Source organism: Euprymna scolopes, chromosome 11 (assembly GCF_053919585.1).
Source record: "Euprymna scolopes isolate OS-2025 chromosome 11, ASM5391958v1, whole genome shotgun sequence".
Classification (NCBI taxonomy): domain Eukaryota; kingdom Metazoa; phylum Mollusca; class Cephalopoda; order Sepiida; family Sepiolidae; genus Euprymna; species Euprymna scolopes.
This window is the reverse complement of record NC_136492.1, coordinates 102,491,586-102,507,931: the sequence shown is the minus strand read 5'-3', so window position 1 is coordinate 102,507,931 and position 16,346 is coordinate 102,491,586. Positions and strand designations below refer to the sequence as shown.

Here is a 16,346-nt window from a genome sequence, read left to right as displayed (position 1 = left end):
ATATATATATATATATATATATATATATATATATATATATATATATATATATATAGCCATGTTATATATTATTTTGAAGCACGTTTTTTGCTCTATCGAATTGTGTTATTCGTTACCATTCCCAATCTCTTTATTCATTTTTTTGCAGGCTTTTCGACAGCATGGACAAAATTCAAATCCACACGATTTTCTTGTTCCAGTTCAAACTAGGCCAAAAAGCTACTGAGACAGCTCATGATACCAATGATGCGTTTGGTCCAGGAACCATTAGCAAACGTGTAGCACAACGTGGTTCAAGAAATTTTGCAATGGTGAAGAGAGTTGCAGCCGGCTGACTGCGGTTGATAACAAACATTTGAAAACCTTAATTGAAGTAGATCCTTGCAAAACCACACGACCTGTTGCTGTTGAACTCGAGGTCGACCACTCAACAGTTGTTTGCCATTTAAAGCAAATAGGGGAGTTACAAAAACTTTGATAAATGGGTGCCACATGAATTGAACGATAATCAAAAAAATCACCGTTTTGAGGTGTCTTCTATGCTCCTTCTATGCAACAAAAACGACCCATTTCTCGAGCAGATTGTGTCGTGTGATGAGAAGTGAATTCTTTATGACAACTGGCAACATTCGGCACAGTGGTTGGATGCCGGAGAAGCTCCACAACATTTCCCGAAGCCGAAATTGTACCAAAAAAGTTATAGTGACTGTTTGGTGGTCTGTGGCCAGTCTCACCCATCACAGCTTCTTGAATCTGGGCAAAACGATTATGGCAGAGAAGTACTGTCGACAAATTGACGAAATGCACCAGAAGTTCCAATGCCTGAGTTGGGTCAATATGAAGGGACCAATTCTCTTCCATGACAACGCTCGCCTGCATGTTGCTCAACTGACCCTGCAGAAGCTGAACGAATTAGGGTATGAGACTCTGCCTCATCCACCTTATTCACCAAACCTCTAGCCCACCGATTATAGCTTTTTCAAGCATCTCAACAACTTCCTGCACGAAAAATTCTTCAAAAGCCGAGATAATACTGAATCAGCCTTCAATGACTTCATCGTTTCCAGAAGTCCGGATTTCTATGCTAATGGGATAAATAAACTTGTTTCTCGTTGCCAGAAATGTGTCGATTCTAATGGACTTATTTCGATTAATAAAGTTTATTTATGAAATGAATTATGATCTTTTGAAGTTAATCGTCAAAAAACGACACTAGTTTTGTACCAACCTAATAGTTTCTTCCTTCGAACTGTTAGACTTTGGAATTCCCTCCCGGGTCGCTGCTTCTCTGACTGTATTGACATGTAGAAGTTCAAGTGTAATGTGAACAGACATTTCACTGCTCAACTACCTACATGGTATCCCTGTAAATTAAGTCCCAAATAGTCGTTTCTTACGTCAAAGTGGCACTGTACTTGTTTGGAGTGAAAATAACAGTAAAAAAGAAAGAAAGAAAAAACACAAAATTAAAAAACTACTACTATTACTACAGCTGCTGCTGCTGCTAATACTAATACTAATAGTAATAATATCTTATCATGCCAATACTGAATCCATCATTGTGCATCTCAGTTAGAGTCCATGAAATCTTGGTCAGTACAAGTTATCAATCATTACAATCACTGAGGATGTGTTCCATTGTTTGTTTGGGATCCCACAAGGAGATGTACTTGTTGTTGCTGATCCCTACCTGTGTAGGTTGTCCTTCAAGCATTCATTCTTGCTTTATTCATAGTCTCCAAGTCCTTCCTTCGGAGGTCCGTTCCATATGGGAGATGTTCTCTGGATTCTAAGATAACTTTGTTCAAATAGTCATGTCAATCATTCAATCTGTCAATGCGGTAGTTCTATGACCGTTCTCAGTCAAATCTTTCTTTACTCATGGATCTGCTTCTATATTTAAATTTGCCTATTGGTTGTCCACGGTCAGATAAAGGGTGGGTGAGGGCTGTTTTTTGTTGTTATTTTCTTTTTTTTTTTTTTTTGAGTATTTGAATTCTCGCAAGTAACAAAGCTTCGCCTGCTGCCATTGCTAATCTTGAAAGTTTCTTGAAAACAAATGAAAACCGATTACTACACTACATGCGTTACTAGTGGTAAACAGAAGAGTGACATCAGGGTCACATGTTGCACTACTACTACTACTACTACTACTACTACTACTGATGATGATGATGATGACGATGATGACGGCGATGATGATGATGGTGATGATGATAAAAAATCTCATACCCCCCACAAAAAAAAAAAAAAATTAATAAAAGTAAAACTAAAATAAAAAAAAGGTGTAAAGGGTCACAGAGGATAGAAGGCCTGATGAGGAAAACTACTAGCCTGAAATTCACTTGATTACAAGGACCTCGGGGAGGTTTATTGCTATTTAAATTACAGTGAAGACCAATTACAATTACGAGCAATAAATTAATGGTAAACGGCCGTTGCTATAATGCAAAATAATTTGCAAAGCTTATCAAAAGTGGCGGAGAGTACTGAAAATCTGGGGAGACTTGTTGTCACCCAGACACCAGAAAACACTGGTTATTATCAGTGAATAATCTCTGATGATGACTTGTGTTAGAGCTCCTCGTGAATACAGATAATAATTGTAAATGTTATTGTGTCCATATTAAAAGTGAAAGAAGTTATTTCTTTTCATCTTTTTATTCTTTGTTATCATAAAATTTAAGCCGACCTTCTTTTCTGAAAATTAAATTTTCATACATAATTATTCTTTTCTTTTTTTATTATTATCAGATATTACTGAGATTAAACCTTTCTTTCATTTCCTAAAAAATTAAATTTATATACATGATTCAAGTTCAATGTAAACAATTTCTTGTTGAGTCGCCCCTTTAAACAATCCAAATTTTACCCAATCTACACCATTAACAATTACTACACTACCACCTTACATTCATCAACCCTTATCCTCGAGTAGTCTTCGGGATTTGATAAGTGATGACTACTTTGTAAAAAAAGACTATCTTTTCTTTTCAATTTAATATTATCAGATATTAAGATTAAGCCCCTGCTTCTCTACTCATAGAAATTAAATTTGCGTACATGATTTTTGAAGTGAACCAGCCACTTCTGTGTTCCATTTTATTATATGGATTAATTTTTTTTTTTTTTATGATTAGACATATTCTTGGAAAATGTAAATTTTCACCTGTTAAAATAGAATTAAAAAAAAAAATAGATTCGAACAATGATTATGAGCACACTTAACAATGTTATAAATTTGTTAGAATAACATGGCCATTAGTCAAAGAGATATGATTCATTATTCTTTTTTGTCAATCCTCTTTTTGTCACTTTATAACTTGCACTTATCTTTATTCACGTCCGTATATACGTTATCACCTTCCATACCTATTTTTTTTTTATCAGCATTCATGTCCGTCTATACGTTATTATCTTTCACAACTATTTTCTTATCTGTATTCATGTTTGTACATACTTTCCACACCCATTTTTTTTTTAAATAAAATCATCAAAGATTCATTTTTGTCGATCAAGTTATCAATTTTTTTTAATGCAATGTAATTGAAAATTAATTTTAAAAACATCCGACTTTACCCATTTTAAAATGAATTGTTCCAAATTCTAATTTTGTCGTCTTGTGAACATAATTAGTTTATAAAAAAACAACAACATAGTATTTGCATTATATCTTAATGAGTTAACATTTTCAATAATAAAATAACTATATGCATATTTGTGGGTGGTTATATACGGGGTTCTTTTTACAGTTACTTCATTTCTTCATCACCGTTTCATCTAGTGGCTGCTGTAAAAATAAGCTTCTTTTCATGAATAAAGTAACAAAATGAGACGTTTGCCGAATTTTCATAAAAGGTTTTATTTGGAGAGACTTGAGAGAGAGAGAGAGAGAGAGAGAGAGAGAGAGAGAGAGAGAGAGAGAGAGAGAGAGAGAGAGAGAGAGAGAGAGAGAGACCAAAGTTATCTTAGCTAATTGTTTACTTTACTTTCTAACTTAAGTGAAATGAGTGACTCACATGAACAAACAGCGAAGTAACATTTGTCTTAGATTACAAACTTCCTACATTATTAGCGATGTCTCATTCAAACGGCTTTCACGGAACGAGTAATTTGAAAACCTTAGCTTTTTCTCAATTAAAAAAAAACGTTACGTCATTCTTCATTTGCCATCGTTCGACTCCTGTTTGTGTAATGTTTGATCTGTTGTCTCTGCTTCAATTTTACGTCATCCACTTTTCATTCAACCCTAGGAACAATTCAGTTGTACAGATTTGGGTTATCATGCACCCAGTGTGACTCTTGTCAAAATACACACTAACTTAGACGCTACTAACGTAGGGTCCCTAATATGTAAGAAAAGTAATTGTGATACACATTTAGTTTTTACAATTTTAAATATATCAGAAATAACATTCATTTTATTGATTGAACAATGTTTAAGTCAAAATTAATTTACAATAAAAAAAAAAGAAATTATTTACTTTTAAAAAGTTTTAAATTATTACAATAAATAACAAAGTTAAAATGTTTGTTTTATTTAAACACATTTAACTGACGATGGTAAAAAGAACAGAGACTATTGTTTTAAAAGGATTTAAAGTTTTACAACATTCAATCTAATATATACAATAAAGTCAGTTGGATTATTAAAATTTGACCTAAATAGCAAAATAGATATTAGATTCTGACTAGCCGAACATTTGCGAAGATTACCAGATCATTGCATAATCATTTTATATAATTTAGTTTTTTTTAATTTATTTAATTACTCTCAAACAAGCACACATAATATTTTAGAAATCATTTGTTCAATTTTTTATCATTGGGGTACAATTTGCTCTATAAATTTGATATAAACTCATTAGAATTGATATTTCCTGAATAATCTTTTCATAACTTTAAAATTTTTTCGAATTATTATGCCGATTGCACACAAAATATTCGTCTTATTAATCTTTTTTAAAACTTACTGTCAGTAATGTCATGGAGCCACTGTGCGACAGGTAAAGTACTAAGTAATGATATGAGGTGTCTTCAATAAGTTTCTACACTTTTTTGTATGGGCACGTTTATTGGTAGTACACACATGAAACTCTAGCCTTCTTTGAAGTAATCTCCTTCGGCTGCAATGCAGTTATTGTACCATTCCAACAACTTTTGAAAGGCTCCATGGAAGTCCTCTTGTGTAAGCATATCAATGATCCTCGTCACAGCCTCTTTCATCTCCTCAATTGTTTTATAATAACAGCCTCTAAGATTTTCCTTGAGCTTAGGGAATAACCAAAATTCACAGGGAGCGAAGTCTGAACTATGGAGAGGGCGAGGAACTGTCTTGATGCTCATCTTGATCAAATAGACTGACAAGAATGGAGTTGTGAACTGGTTCATTTGGACAAACTTCATGAAAATCTTCTGCATCTTCAGTTCCTCACGAATAATTGTGTGTACAGTTCCCACACTGACATCAAACTGTGAAGTCTCTATAGACACACGATGGTCCTTATTCATGAAATTCTTTATTTGGCCTATCAACTCTGATGTTCTGACTTCCTTACTCCTCACACACTTCTCATCATCCCTCACAAACTCTCTGCATTCCTTAAATCTCTTATGCTACTGAAAAATTGATCCTCAATTCATGCAAAATAGTCCAAAATCAGTCTGGAGCATTCGATACATGTGGCATTTTTCCAAGTTTAAAATAGAATTTTATTGCATATCGTTCTTCTAAAGTGTCCTCATGTCCAGCTTGCAGTTTTGAAATTCATCAACTGTGACAATCAGGCTTTTTAGTAGGGTGTATTCCAATTCCTGCTGTCGCTGTTCATTTGAACCTGAAATCATAAAAAGTTAGTCAGTCATCTCATAAGATGTATAGCAATAACATACTGAATTCTCAAGAGTCTACGATAATATTAAATGCCTGTACAAAAAAAAAAAAAAAAAAGAAGCAAATCTGGAAACTTATTGAAGACACCAATTCAGGAGGTTGAAGTTTCTATCTTTAGTACAGGCAATATTAAGAATATAATTTAGAATTACTTAAGACTTCTACCTAGTCATAATTGACTGAACATGAGTGATCCACCCCCATAGATAAAATAAAGAGTTCCATTCGAAAATTTTGTACAGATTCTCAAGTTTGACATAAAGATGACCAAATTTGACACAATGCACCTGAAGATATGGGTTATATCGACCAAAACGTTATGTAATATCCAAGATGAGATTGGTAGTTCGGATAGTCTCAATAATCCAAATTATCAATCCTCATCTTCAAAATCCTAAAACATAACAATGCAAATATTACTTTATAAAGAAATTAAATCGCTGACAGTTTGATAGCGAGGCCATATCAACAAGCAGTAGTTCAGTGACTTTCAGTTCGGTTGCCAATTCGCGTGAACAAAGGTATGCAAGATTAAACTGCTCACCTTCCAGCCAATATATCTTCTTAGATAAACTCCTCGGTTGTGTGGCATATCATGAGTGACGATATAGTGAGAAGATAGACGGGGCAAGTGCACAACCTTGTTTGAAACCGTATATTACTGGCATTTTGCTGTTGAAGATAATTTGCAAATCATGTCATCAAGGACATGACAAATGATAAACTTTAGGTGGCATTCAAAGCGAGCAAGAATGACCTATATGACTCGAACTTCAGATATTATCAGATGTTTTTTTTTTTTTTAGATCAAAATTTCTGAACAACCTCAATAGTTTTGCCATCGAAATATGCTTTCTCCGCGTCTGAGTTCGCATCCATCCCCATTGTTGTAAAGTTTTTGTGTGCAAAATATGTGTGGTCAGAAGCTAAGAAAAACAGAAGTCTTATCATGGGTGTGGAGCGAGTGAGTTCAGGCCGAGAAAAAGAAAAACAAAGATGGCGGCCAGCATTTTATTACGTGCGTTCTCGCAAAATCTCGTGTGCGCATGAAGCTGGAAACTACAAAACGAGCTTCATTTTTCGGTGCTGGAAGATTCCAGATCTGGCAGGAGAGTAGGTGTAATGGGAGTGGAGATTCTACTTTCTCGGATTTATTCCCTTTTGTGTGTTTAAGGATGACCCCCCCCCGCATCGGGAGGCGCACTGCAGTTTAAGGACCGTGCCCTTTTTTTTTTTAAAGATAGTATTTTCAATATGTAAGATAATAGAGACAGATAAGAGGGTGTAATGCATTGTGTATTTTCATTAGCTTCCTCATCTTTTGATCAAGATGCCTAAGTTTTTATTTGGTCCAGCCTATGAATGGTTCAGAGTACCTTATTAGCACTACTGATCAGGTATTTATTCGTTTAATTAAATTTCTATGGCATAATTTTGTTTCTAAGAGTTTCCAGTCTTCTTTTTCATTTCTATAGATTTGATGGTATCTTCTTACAGAATTCCCAAATATTTGTAAGAGTCATGTTCATGTTCACCAAGCCCCTAATTTTCTTTTAGTTAGGCAGTTTCATACCTTCTGATGTCTCTAGTTTTCTCTTTTTCGTCCCTAATACTTCACTCTTTTCCATTCCAAATTCTATTCCAATACCCTGGTTGAATATTCTGGCTGTGTTTATCAGCTTTTCCAGTTCCTGTTTGCTTTTTGCAATAGCTTCAGGCAATCCATATACATCGTAGTTTACTTTTTATTTTGTGTATGTAAGCTTATATCTGGCATTACATTTTCTTAGTATGTAGTTTAGTGGCATCATAACTATGATAAACAAGTTGTAATAGAAAATTTCCTTGGAAGATGCCTCTCTGTATTCTTATCTCAGCCAGGAGTTGTCCTCCAGCTGTCAGATCCAGTTTCCATTGCTTTCTTGATCATATTAATAATCTTGTCGGATACCTTGTACATTCTGAAGCATTCATGCTTGAGTGATTGTGTCGTAGGAATTTTTGTAATCAATTCATGCCATGACATGTTATTTTTCCTGCTTTTTTACCTCTTTCAAGATCTTTTGATCTATGTATAATTTGTGGCTCTCTTTTTCTTTTTCAGCATCTTTTTGTTCCTTAGTCCATGAGTGTTAAGGGAGTGGTAGATCTATTCGCTTAATTGTGTTAAAATTTCTCACATAGTTGGTAAGCAGGTCATTGGTCTGTAGTTGCTTGGGGTCAGCCGCTTTTCCTCATCTTTTTGTATTAACATATTTGTTCCTCTGATCATCAATTATGGTACTTCTCAGACTTTGCACCAGTCTATCATGTAATGTTGTGGTTTTTTAAAAGCAATATGCCCATATCCCATTTTGGTCTGGTGCCTTTCCAGATTGCCATTTTCATTAAGGTCATATTGAGTGTTTCTTCATTACTTTTGTTTCTCTTTCTTCAATTTCCAGTAGTTCATTTTTCATGTCTTTCAGCCATTTGGTTGTTCTGTCGTAATCTTGAGGTTGTTACCATATCTGGCTCCAGAAGTGTTTGGTTTCTATTGGGATCTGTTCTTGTTATTCCTCCATTTACGTTTTGATTATTAGGGATTCAGTTTCTATGTTTAGGTGTCTTCTTCGTAGCCATGTCCATCATTTTTTATACTTATGAATCCTGTGTAGCTGTTTCTCTTCCCATTTTTCTTTTCTTGTCTTATCACTTGTCTCTCTGTTTTCTGTTTTGTTCATTTTTCAATGTCTCTTGCTGCAGTATTGGTGTTCTGCATTATATATTTTTCTATTTTTTTTGTGTGTAATTCACACTGTCTTCTATACAAACTAGTTCTTTTCCTCTATATTTCCTTTTCATATAGAGTCGGTCGGCATCATCCTCTGGGTGTAGTGCATTGCGCATGATCATAAGTTTCCTAGTCTTCTGGTTGAGATGTATCATTTCTTCTTTTGTTCAACCTATCAACGATCCAAAGTTTCTTAACAGTGATACTGCCCATGTGTTTATACCTTTTATTAAGTCATATATAGTTTAGTTTCTAGGAGTTTTCTTGTTCTTCTGAGGTTCCTTTACAATTTTCTCTTTCATTTTTGCTGATTTAATTGTGTCTGCTTCGGGAACTCCTAAATATTTATGGGTGTCATGTCCGTTTGGTTGTGTAGTTCTATGGCTTCCATTATCTTCAGTTATCTTCTTCTTATAATTAGCGGTGTGCACTTTTCCATACAAAATTCCATTCGGATATCCTGACTGAAGATTCTGGTTGTGTTTATTAGTGTCTTTAGTTTCTTTCTTTCTTTTTTTTTTTTGCAAAACGTTTCAGATCGTCCATGTACATGTAGTTCATTTTTTTTCACTGTATCAGTGAACTTGTATCGGGCTTGCCACTTTCTTAGTAGTTGTTAAGAGGATATGATGAATAGTGGTGATAGGGAATCATCTCTTTGTATTTTAATCACTTTTTAACATGTGCTGTCCATCAACTGTCAGTTCAAATCTCCATGTTCAATCAAATTGATAATCTTGCCTGGTATTTTATACATTTTCAAGCATTCTATTATCCATGCTTGTGGGATCCTATCGTATGCTTTCTTGTAGTCGATCCATGCCATGGCTATATTCTTTTTTTCTATTTCTTATCTTCGTCGGGATTATTATTATTATTGGCTCACATGGAGCTTTCACACAAGTCAACAAACGATCTGATTGGAAACCTGTGGTGTTCTCTGGAAGCTGAGTGACAACAAGTCTCCCCAGACGTCCAGCTCTCTCCACCTCCTTCGATAGCATTTGCAAATGAATTTGCATCATCGCAACAGCCGCTTACCATTGATTTCTCGCTGGTAGTGGCCATTGGTTTATACTGGAATTTGAGTGGCACTCAGCCTCCTCAAGGTCCCAGTTCTCTTTGCGCTTGTCCAGCCGAGGTCTGGTTGGCGCTCGCTCCTCGGTCTTTCAGTCCTTATTGACCCTTCTCGGCCTTTTGGTATCATTTTTTTTTTGGGGGGGGCGGTGATGAAACAATGAAGGAGATGCATGATGGGGGGGGGGTGTAGAACTTGTAAATATACAGTTTCGGAGTTCTTCTTCTTCTTCTTCTTCATTATTATTATTATTATTATTATTATTATTCTCTTCTCCTTCTTCTTCTTCTTCTTCTTCTTCTTCTTCTTCTTCTTCTTCTTATCCTTCTTCTTCTTCTTCTTCTTCTTCTTCTTCTTCTTCTTCTTCTTCTTCTTCTTCTTCCTGCTTTCAAATTTTAAGAGTTATGCATTCTTTTTTTTCCAGTTTTTAAAAAGGAATAAAATTGCTAACTTGTTTAGGAAGAAACTGTAATGCGTTGTGGTTGATTTAATTTCGTAATCAGATTTTTGATTTAATAGTAAACTAGCAGGACCTGTGGAAATTCCACAGCGGACTCTTTCATATGTAATATATTGATGTTGGTATTCTGTGGATGTTCAGCATAAATGGAGACGCCCTGATATTATTGTAGCTCTTTTGTTAAAACTGCAAAAGTATTTATTTGAGCTAGCAGGGAGGCCCAGCATAGCACGGTTGTAAAATACGGCCGTTAAATATGTTATTTTAATTTATGCAGATTTCATATATATTATTATAGAGCCAATTTTCTATCGATTTTTATAGCTGTGATTTCAAAAATAAAAAAGATATATTCATATAATTTGGTTACATCAGCTTAAATCAAAGGCAAAACGTATGAAGAAAAAAGTATATATATATATATATATATATATATATATATATATATATATAATTTGAGTTCCTTTAGCTTTTCGATTATGAAACCAAAACCAAAATTTATGAAGAAATTTTGGTAAAATGATTTATTAAAAAAAAAAAATAGATAACTTGAGTGCCATCGAAACCGAAACCAAAACTTCTGAAGAAATTATTATGATAAAATTATTTATTATTACAAGAAATGGAATGGCATAACAATTAAACAATAGTCACTCAGAAGAAAAAGATGTAAGCGTGACACGAAAATAACACACGCTATCGTATTAATATATGGATAATAAAATAATAACGTATTAATCATATAGATGCGAAAAACACACAGATGCACGAAAAAAACATTCATGCAATTTTATAAATTATCCTTTTATGTAAATTGTCCGTTTAAAAGTTTAACACTTTAGAAACGTTTCAGAATGCCCAGGTTATTACATGAATCTGTTATGTGAAATCTGACCAATAGAGTCTATCCTATGAAGGAATCAGTTACGTATGTTTAGTCATGTTGAGCCCTCATGCAGAAGCATGGATATCTTGAATCGCAGTAAGGTTGGCTGGCCGAGGAAATGTTGTAAAGAGTGAAGTTTGATGACAATTGACTTGCTGAACTATGAAAACTGGAGAATGAGCTTACATTCTTTCAGAAAACGTCTGCCCCTGTGTTGTGTAGCCATGCCAACCCTTTATATCTGTACAACGATATGTTGTATGACCATCAATGTCGTGTGCTTCTTATGCATGTCTAAAATCTGCAATTCATTGTCTTATAATGAATTGCGTGCTTGTTAAATGTATGTATAACGTTTTTCTTTGTTGTTATGAGTGTCTATAACGCCTATGTAACAAACTGCATAACAATGTATAAAAGCATGTGTGTGACCTGAAAACAGATATAACAAACACATGAGCATAAGACAGTTCTTTCAAACGGACTGCTAACTCCAGACCACAAAACGTATATATAATTAAAAGAACAACAGTTCAACAGTTAACATTTAGGGTACCGTTTCTTAGCAACAATAAACAGTCATACCTTTTTACAATTGCAAATGTAGCTTTATTTTCAAATTCATTGACACCGTGATCACGTGATCATCAGAGTCGCAATATCAAGTTTTCCTCATTCGTCTTACATTCTCAAATTGTAAATGCCCCTTATCTCTCTGAACGTAAAAGAACCAATGTTCTCGGCAAACAAACAATTCTGTCTGAATCCAAAACTTTGTGGACTACATAATTCAACGTCCTTCGTGTTCCACTTCCCGACTCTCAGACTAATACGATTCCTATTAACTATATTATAACTTGTTTCTTTATTATATAAACTGACCTCCCTGAAATCACAATTGCATCATCCTTGGCAGTTGAAACGAGGCCACGTTTTGTTATTGTTTTAAATTTCTCTTGCCAAGTACTTATATTTTCATTTTAAAAACTGGCTTTCTAACATTCTCTTTTATTTAGCTGCAGGTTTGTCTAGCTAATCTACTCGTTAGCTAATCATAGGGCTCCAATCTGGTACCCCTCAGCAAATAAATAGTGACGTTAAATAAATAAAAGAATATGTTTGTATTTATCAAACCATGTCTTCAGAGATTCATTTCTTTTATTTTTTTTTTTATAATAGGGATATGAAGATTGGTTACGACACAAAGCTGATGATGAGGTCAATAATCAAGAAGTAAAAGTTATACGAAATGACGAGTTGGTTGGTATAAAATCTATGGATATCAAGGTAAGTGTTCTCATAGTATTAGTTTTATTGCACCCCTTTTCACCCAAAACAAGGCATATTGCCACTTGTTTTGTAAGAGGCTACTATTTGGGATCATGTCTAACAGGGAACTGTGGGGGGGTTGAGCAGTAAGATGTTTGTTTACATTATATTAAAACTTCTGCAGGTTAGTACAGTCAGGGAAGCAGGAAACAAGGAAGGAATTCCAAAGTCAAGTAGTCCAAAAGAAGAAATTATTAGAGTAGGAAGCTTTTCGGTGTCTATGGACCTCAACAGTGAAGTGATATTGTTGCTTGTTAGTTGCAAGTATGTATGTCGAGAGGGGCACGAATGTTATGTGTTCCTGAGAGCACATTCCATTGAAGCACTTGTAAAACAAATTATTAGTCAAAAGTTGGTATCGAGCACATAAGGTCCAATTTATTTTAAATTGCAATAAGGGAGGGTTTACCTTCCTTTAACATGCAGCAGCTGTTGTTCCTGAAATGTCACCGATATGATACCGATCAAACTCAATGTTGCTTATATGCATAATCACGTTGACACATAGGTTCTTGTTAAATTACTGAAGTTAAGCAACGTTTAACCTGGTCAGTACCAGATGGGTGACCATTTGGGAATAGCAGTTTGTGTATGTTGGAGGACGTCGACACTTCCCTGCAAGAACTGCAAACCTAATATCTGACTGGAACGTGCATGCAACTGGAGACTGTGAATTTAATATTCCTGTGACACTTCCTCCTTTGGGGGAGGCCGGTTCAACCTACCTAGAGTGAATGCTGCTGGCCATGGCTTAACTGCAGTGATAAAATGAGAACCGATGTCAACATGATTATGCCTTTTCGATATCCGAAGCCCATTTTGTGTTCTGAATCTTGCAAATATTTGTATCAGGTGGACAAGAAAGTTCTTGTGGTTTTTAACTTAAATTCAGATGAACATATCTCAACTCACACAAAAAATTATTGATTGAAATAAACACCATCAGAATCAACACACTTTTGCCAACACGAAGCAAGTGTATTTATGCCAGTAACGTAAAAATCTTGTGTTCTAGTGGTGATGAAGTCACTGAAATTGTTTTTGATATCGTTTAGATTTTTTAAGCATTTCTCACATAGAAGGTTGCTAAGATTCTTGAAAAAGTGGTAGTCGGTAGTTGAAACGTCTGGAGAGTATGGCATATGAGGCAGAGTTTCATAGCCCAATTCGTTAAACTTCTACAGCGTTGGTTTAGCAACGTGGGATCGAGCATTGTCGAGAAAGAGAATTGGGCTTTTTCTGTTGACTAATGTTGGGTGTTGTCGACGTTTCTGATGCATTTCATCCATTTGTTGACAGAACTTCTTTGCCATAATGGTTTTGCTTGTATTCAAAAAAGCTATAACGGATGAGACTGGTTGCAGACCACTAATAGTCAACATAACCTTCTTTTGGTGCAGCTCTGGCTTCGGGAAGTATCGTGGAGCTTCGTCGGCGTCAAATCATTGAGCTGAGCATTGCTGGTTGTCGTAAAAAACCCACTTTTCATCACGTTACAACCCAGCCAAGAAACGGGTTGTTCTTGTTGCATAAAAGAAGGGAAGATGATGCTTCATAATGGCAGGGAGGCACCTATTTATCAAGTTTTATGTCTTTCGAATCTCTCTCGAGTGGTTGGAGACCGCCGTATATGTTATGTCTAATTCAGAAGCAAGTTCTCAAACAATTTTGCATGGATTGACTTTGACTAAAGCTCTGATCAACGTCTGATAGCCAACCACTATGCTCATTATCTTCAAGACTCTCGTCACCGCCATGTAATTTCTTAAACTACCATTGTGCTGTGCATTCAGTAGTGGTTCCTGGACCTAACGCTTCGTTGATATCGCGAGCTGTTTCAGCAGGTTTTTGGCCTAGCTTGAATTGAAATAAGAAAATTGTGCAAATTTCTTTTTTTTCATCTTGTCATCAATGTTCTTAAAAGAAGACATAATTGTTTTAAACTGATTGTAATTTTAGCGATTAGATAGAGCGAAAAACGGTCTTTAAAATCGTATATAAAAGGATATTATAACGAAAACTTATTTGAAAATACATCATTTGAAATCAAAATACAAAATTCCGCTAGAACTCTCTTCTCTAACCTAATAGAGCTCATTCTTTTTATCGGTAGAATTGGTTCACATTTGCAAAGCTTTAAAAACAATATTTTATCATAAAATATTTTGCAAATATAGTTTTTTTGTGCCATTTTTTTTTTTTTTTTCATGACAATTTTTTTTTTTTTTGTATTTTTAGGTTGGTGATATTGTTCGTATTGAAGTTAATTGTAGTTTTCCTTGTGACCTGGTGATGCTTTCTTCATCCGATCCAGAAGGATGCTGTTATATTACAACTGCCAATTTAGATGGAGAAACAAATTTAAAAGTAAGTACGAAAGTAAAACAGATTTGCACATTTGCTTACATGTTTCGGATCTTGGTTGTCCTTATTTTAGTTGTTATTTTGTTCAGAATACTTTGATCAATCTACTCTTCGGTTATCTAAAGTCAAACGATAAAAGCCATAGGAGAATGCGAGAAAAATTCCGTATATGCATTAGAAATGGTTTTATGTTCTCTTTATCATATATTATTAAATGAGGAATCATTTCGATTTAAAGTCCATTTAGTATTATGCATGTAAACTTGAGAAAAACACGTTTGAAATTTGTCAACATTACCTGAAACAGCGAAACTACACAGCATCAGGACAAATTATACTGATGATTTTAAGTAATATCAAATTAATCAAATAAATTGATAGAGCAAACCCAAAACTATATTAGAAATATGTTAGCAAATTTATGCATATAACAGAAATTAAAATTAGCTTTGTATGAAACTGCATTATATGACGATGGTCATAAAATGCAAAACATATTTGTAAAATGTTTATAAAAATGAATAAAACTGAAAAACAAACCGAAATTGGTAATTCCAGAGTGAAATGAAGTCTTCGGTAAAATCAAAAAACGAAGAGAAAATTTTTTCTTTTATATATATTCGGAATTTCAAACAGTCCAAATTCACAATGATGAAGTTTGGTAATATTCCAATCTCCCTCTCTCTCTCTCCCCCCCTCTCTCTCTCTCTCTCTCTCTCTCTCTCTCTCTCTCTCTCTATATATATATATATATATATATATATATATATATATATATATATATATATATATATATATATATATATAACATAGCGTCCGAAACTAAGGGGCAAAATTTTAAAACCTAATATTTGTTAGAAATAACAACTATGAAAAGCTGAAATTTTGACAACTGGCAATCGTTATCATCCATAAGTAAGGGACAAAATTGAGAAAAACAATGTAAACAGTCAAAAAAACAATAAAACTACATATGCAATCAATATTTAGTAAATGAGCCCTTGCTCTCGATGACAGCTGCATATCTTTGACTACAAGAACTAATCACTTCTTGACAATCCGCGATACTAATTTTAGACCATTTTTCTTGACGTTTCACCCACAAATCCTCCGTGTTAGTAGGATTTCTTTCCATAACTTTCACTCCTAAGGTCTTCCAAAGATTTTCTATTGGATTTAAGTCAGGACTTTGCGGTGGCCAATCCATAATTTCGAAATCTTGCTTGCTTAGTTAACTCATTACCACCTTTGCATTGTGACGTGGGGCATTATCTTGTATAAAGGCAACCCTATCGAAACCTGAATTCTGTATAATTGGCACAACATGATCTTGAACAATGTTTTTATAAATCTGCGTGTTTACACAAATTTGTAACCGGACAAGAGGCGTTGTACCTTGGCGAGAAAACATTCCAAATAACATGACGCTTCCGCCTCCAAACTTGACAGTTTTCTTAGTACACTTTGCACTAATCTTTCACCAATACGTCTCTTTACATTGTTTTTCCATCATTTCCAAATAAATTAAACTTGCTTTCATCACTGAAAAATACTTTTGCCCAA

At 34.5% G+C, this 16,346-nt stretch overlaps 1 protein-coding gene across 6 annotated transcripts in view; it reads left to right on the top strand.

The window, feature by feature from the left end:
* The window catches only part of LOC145288020 (phospholipid-transporting ATPase IF-like), a 238,769-nt gene that overhangs the window by 74,896 nt on the left and 147,527 nt on the right, over positions 1-16,346 (top strand). For all 6 annotated transcript variants that reach the window (XM_080136022.1, XM_080136025.1, XM_080136024.1 and 3 more), the window contains 2 exons: positions 12,270-12,377; positions 14,658-14,786. In XM_080136022.1, coding sequence (XP_079992148.1) covers positions 12,270-12,377; positions 14,658-14,786 — 237 coding nt within the window. The remainder of the gene's footprint in view (positions 1-12,269; positions 12,378-14,657; positions 14,787-16,346) is intronic.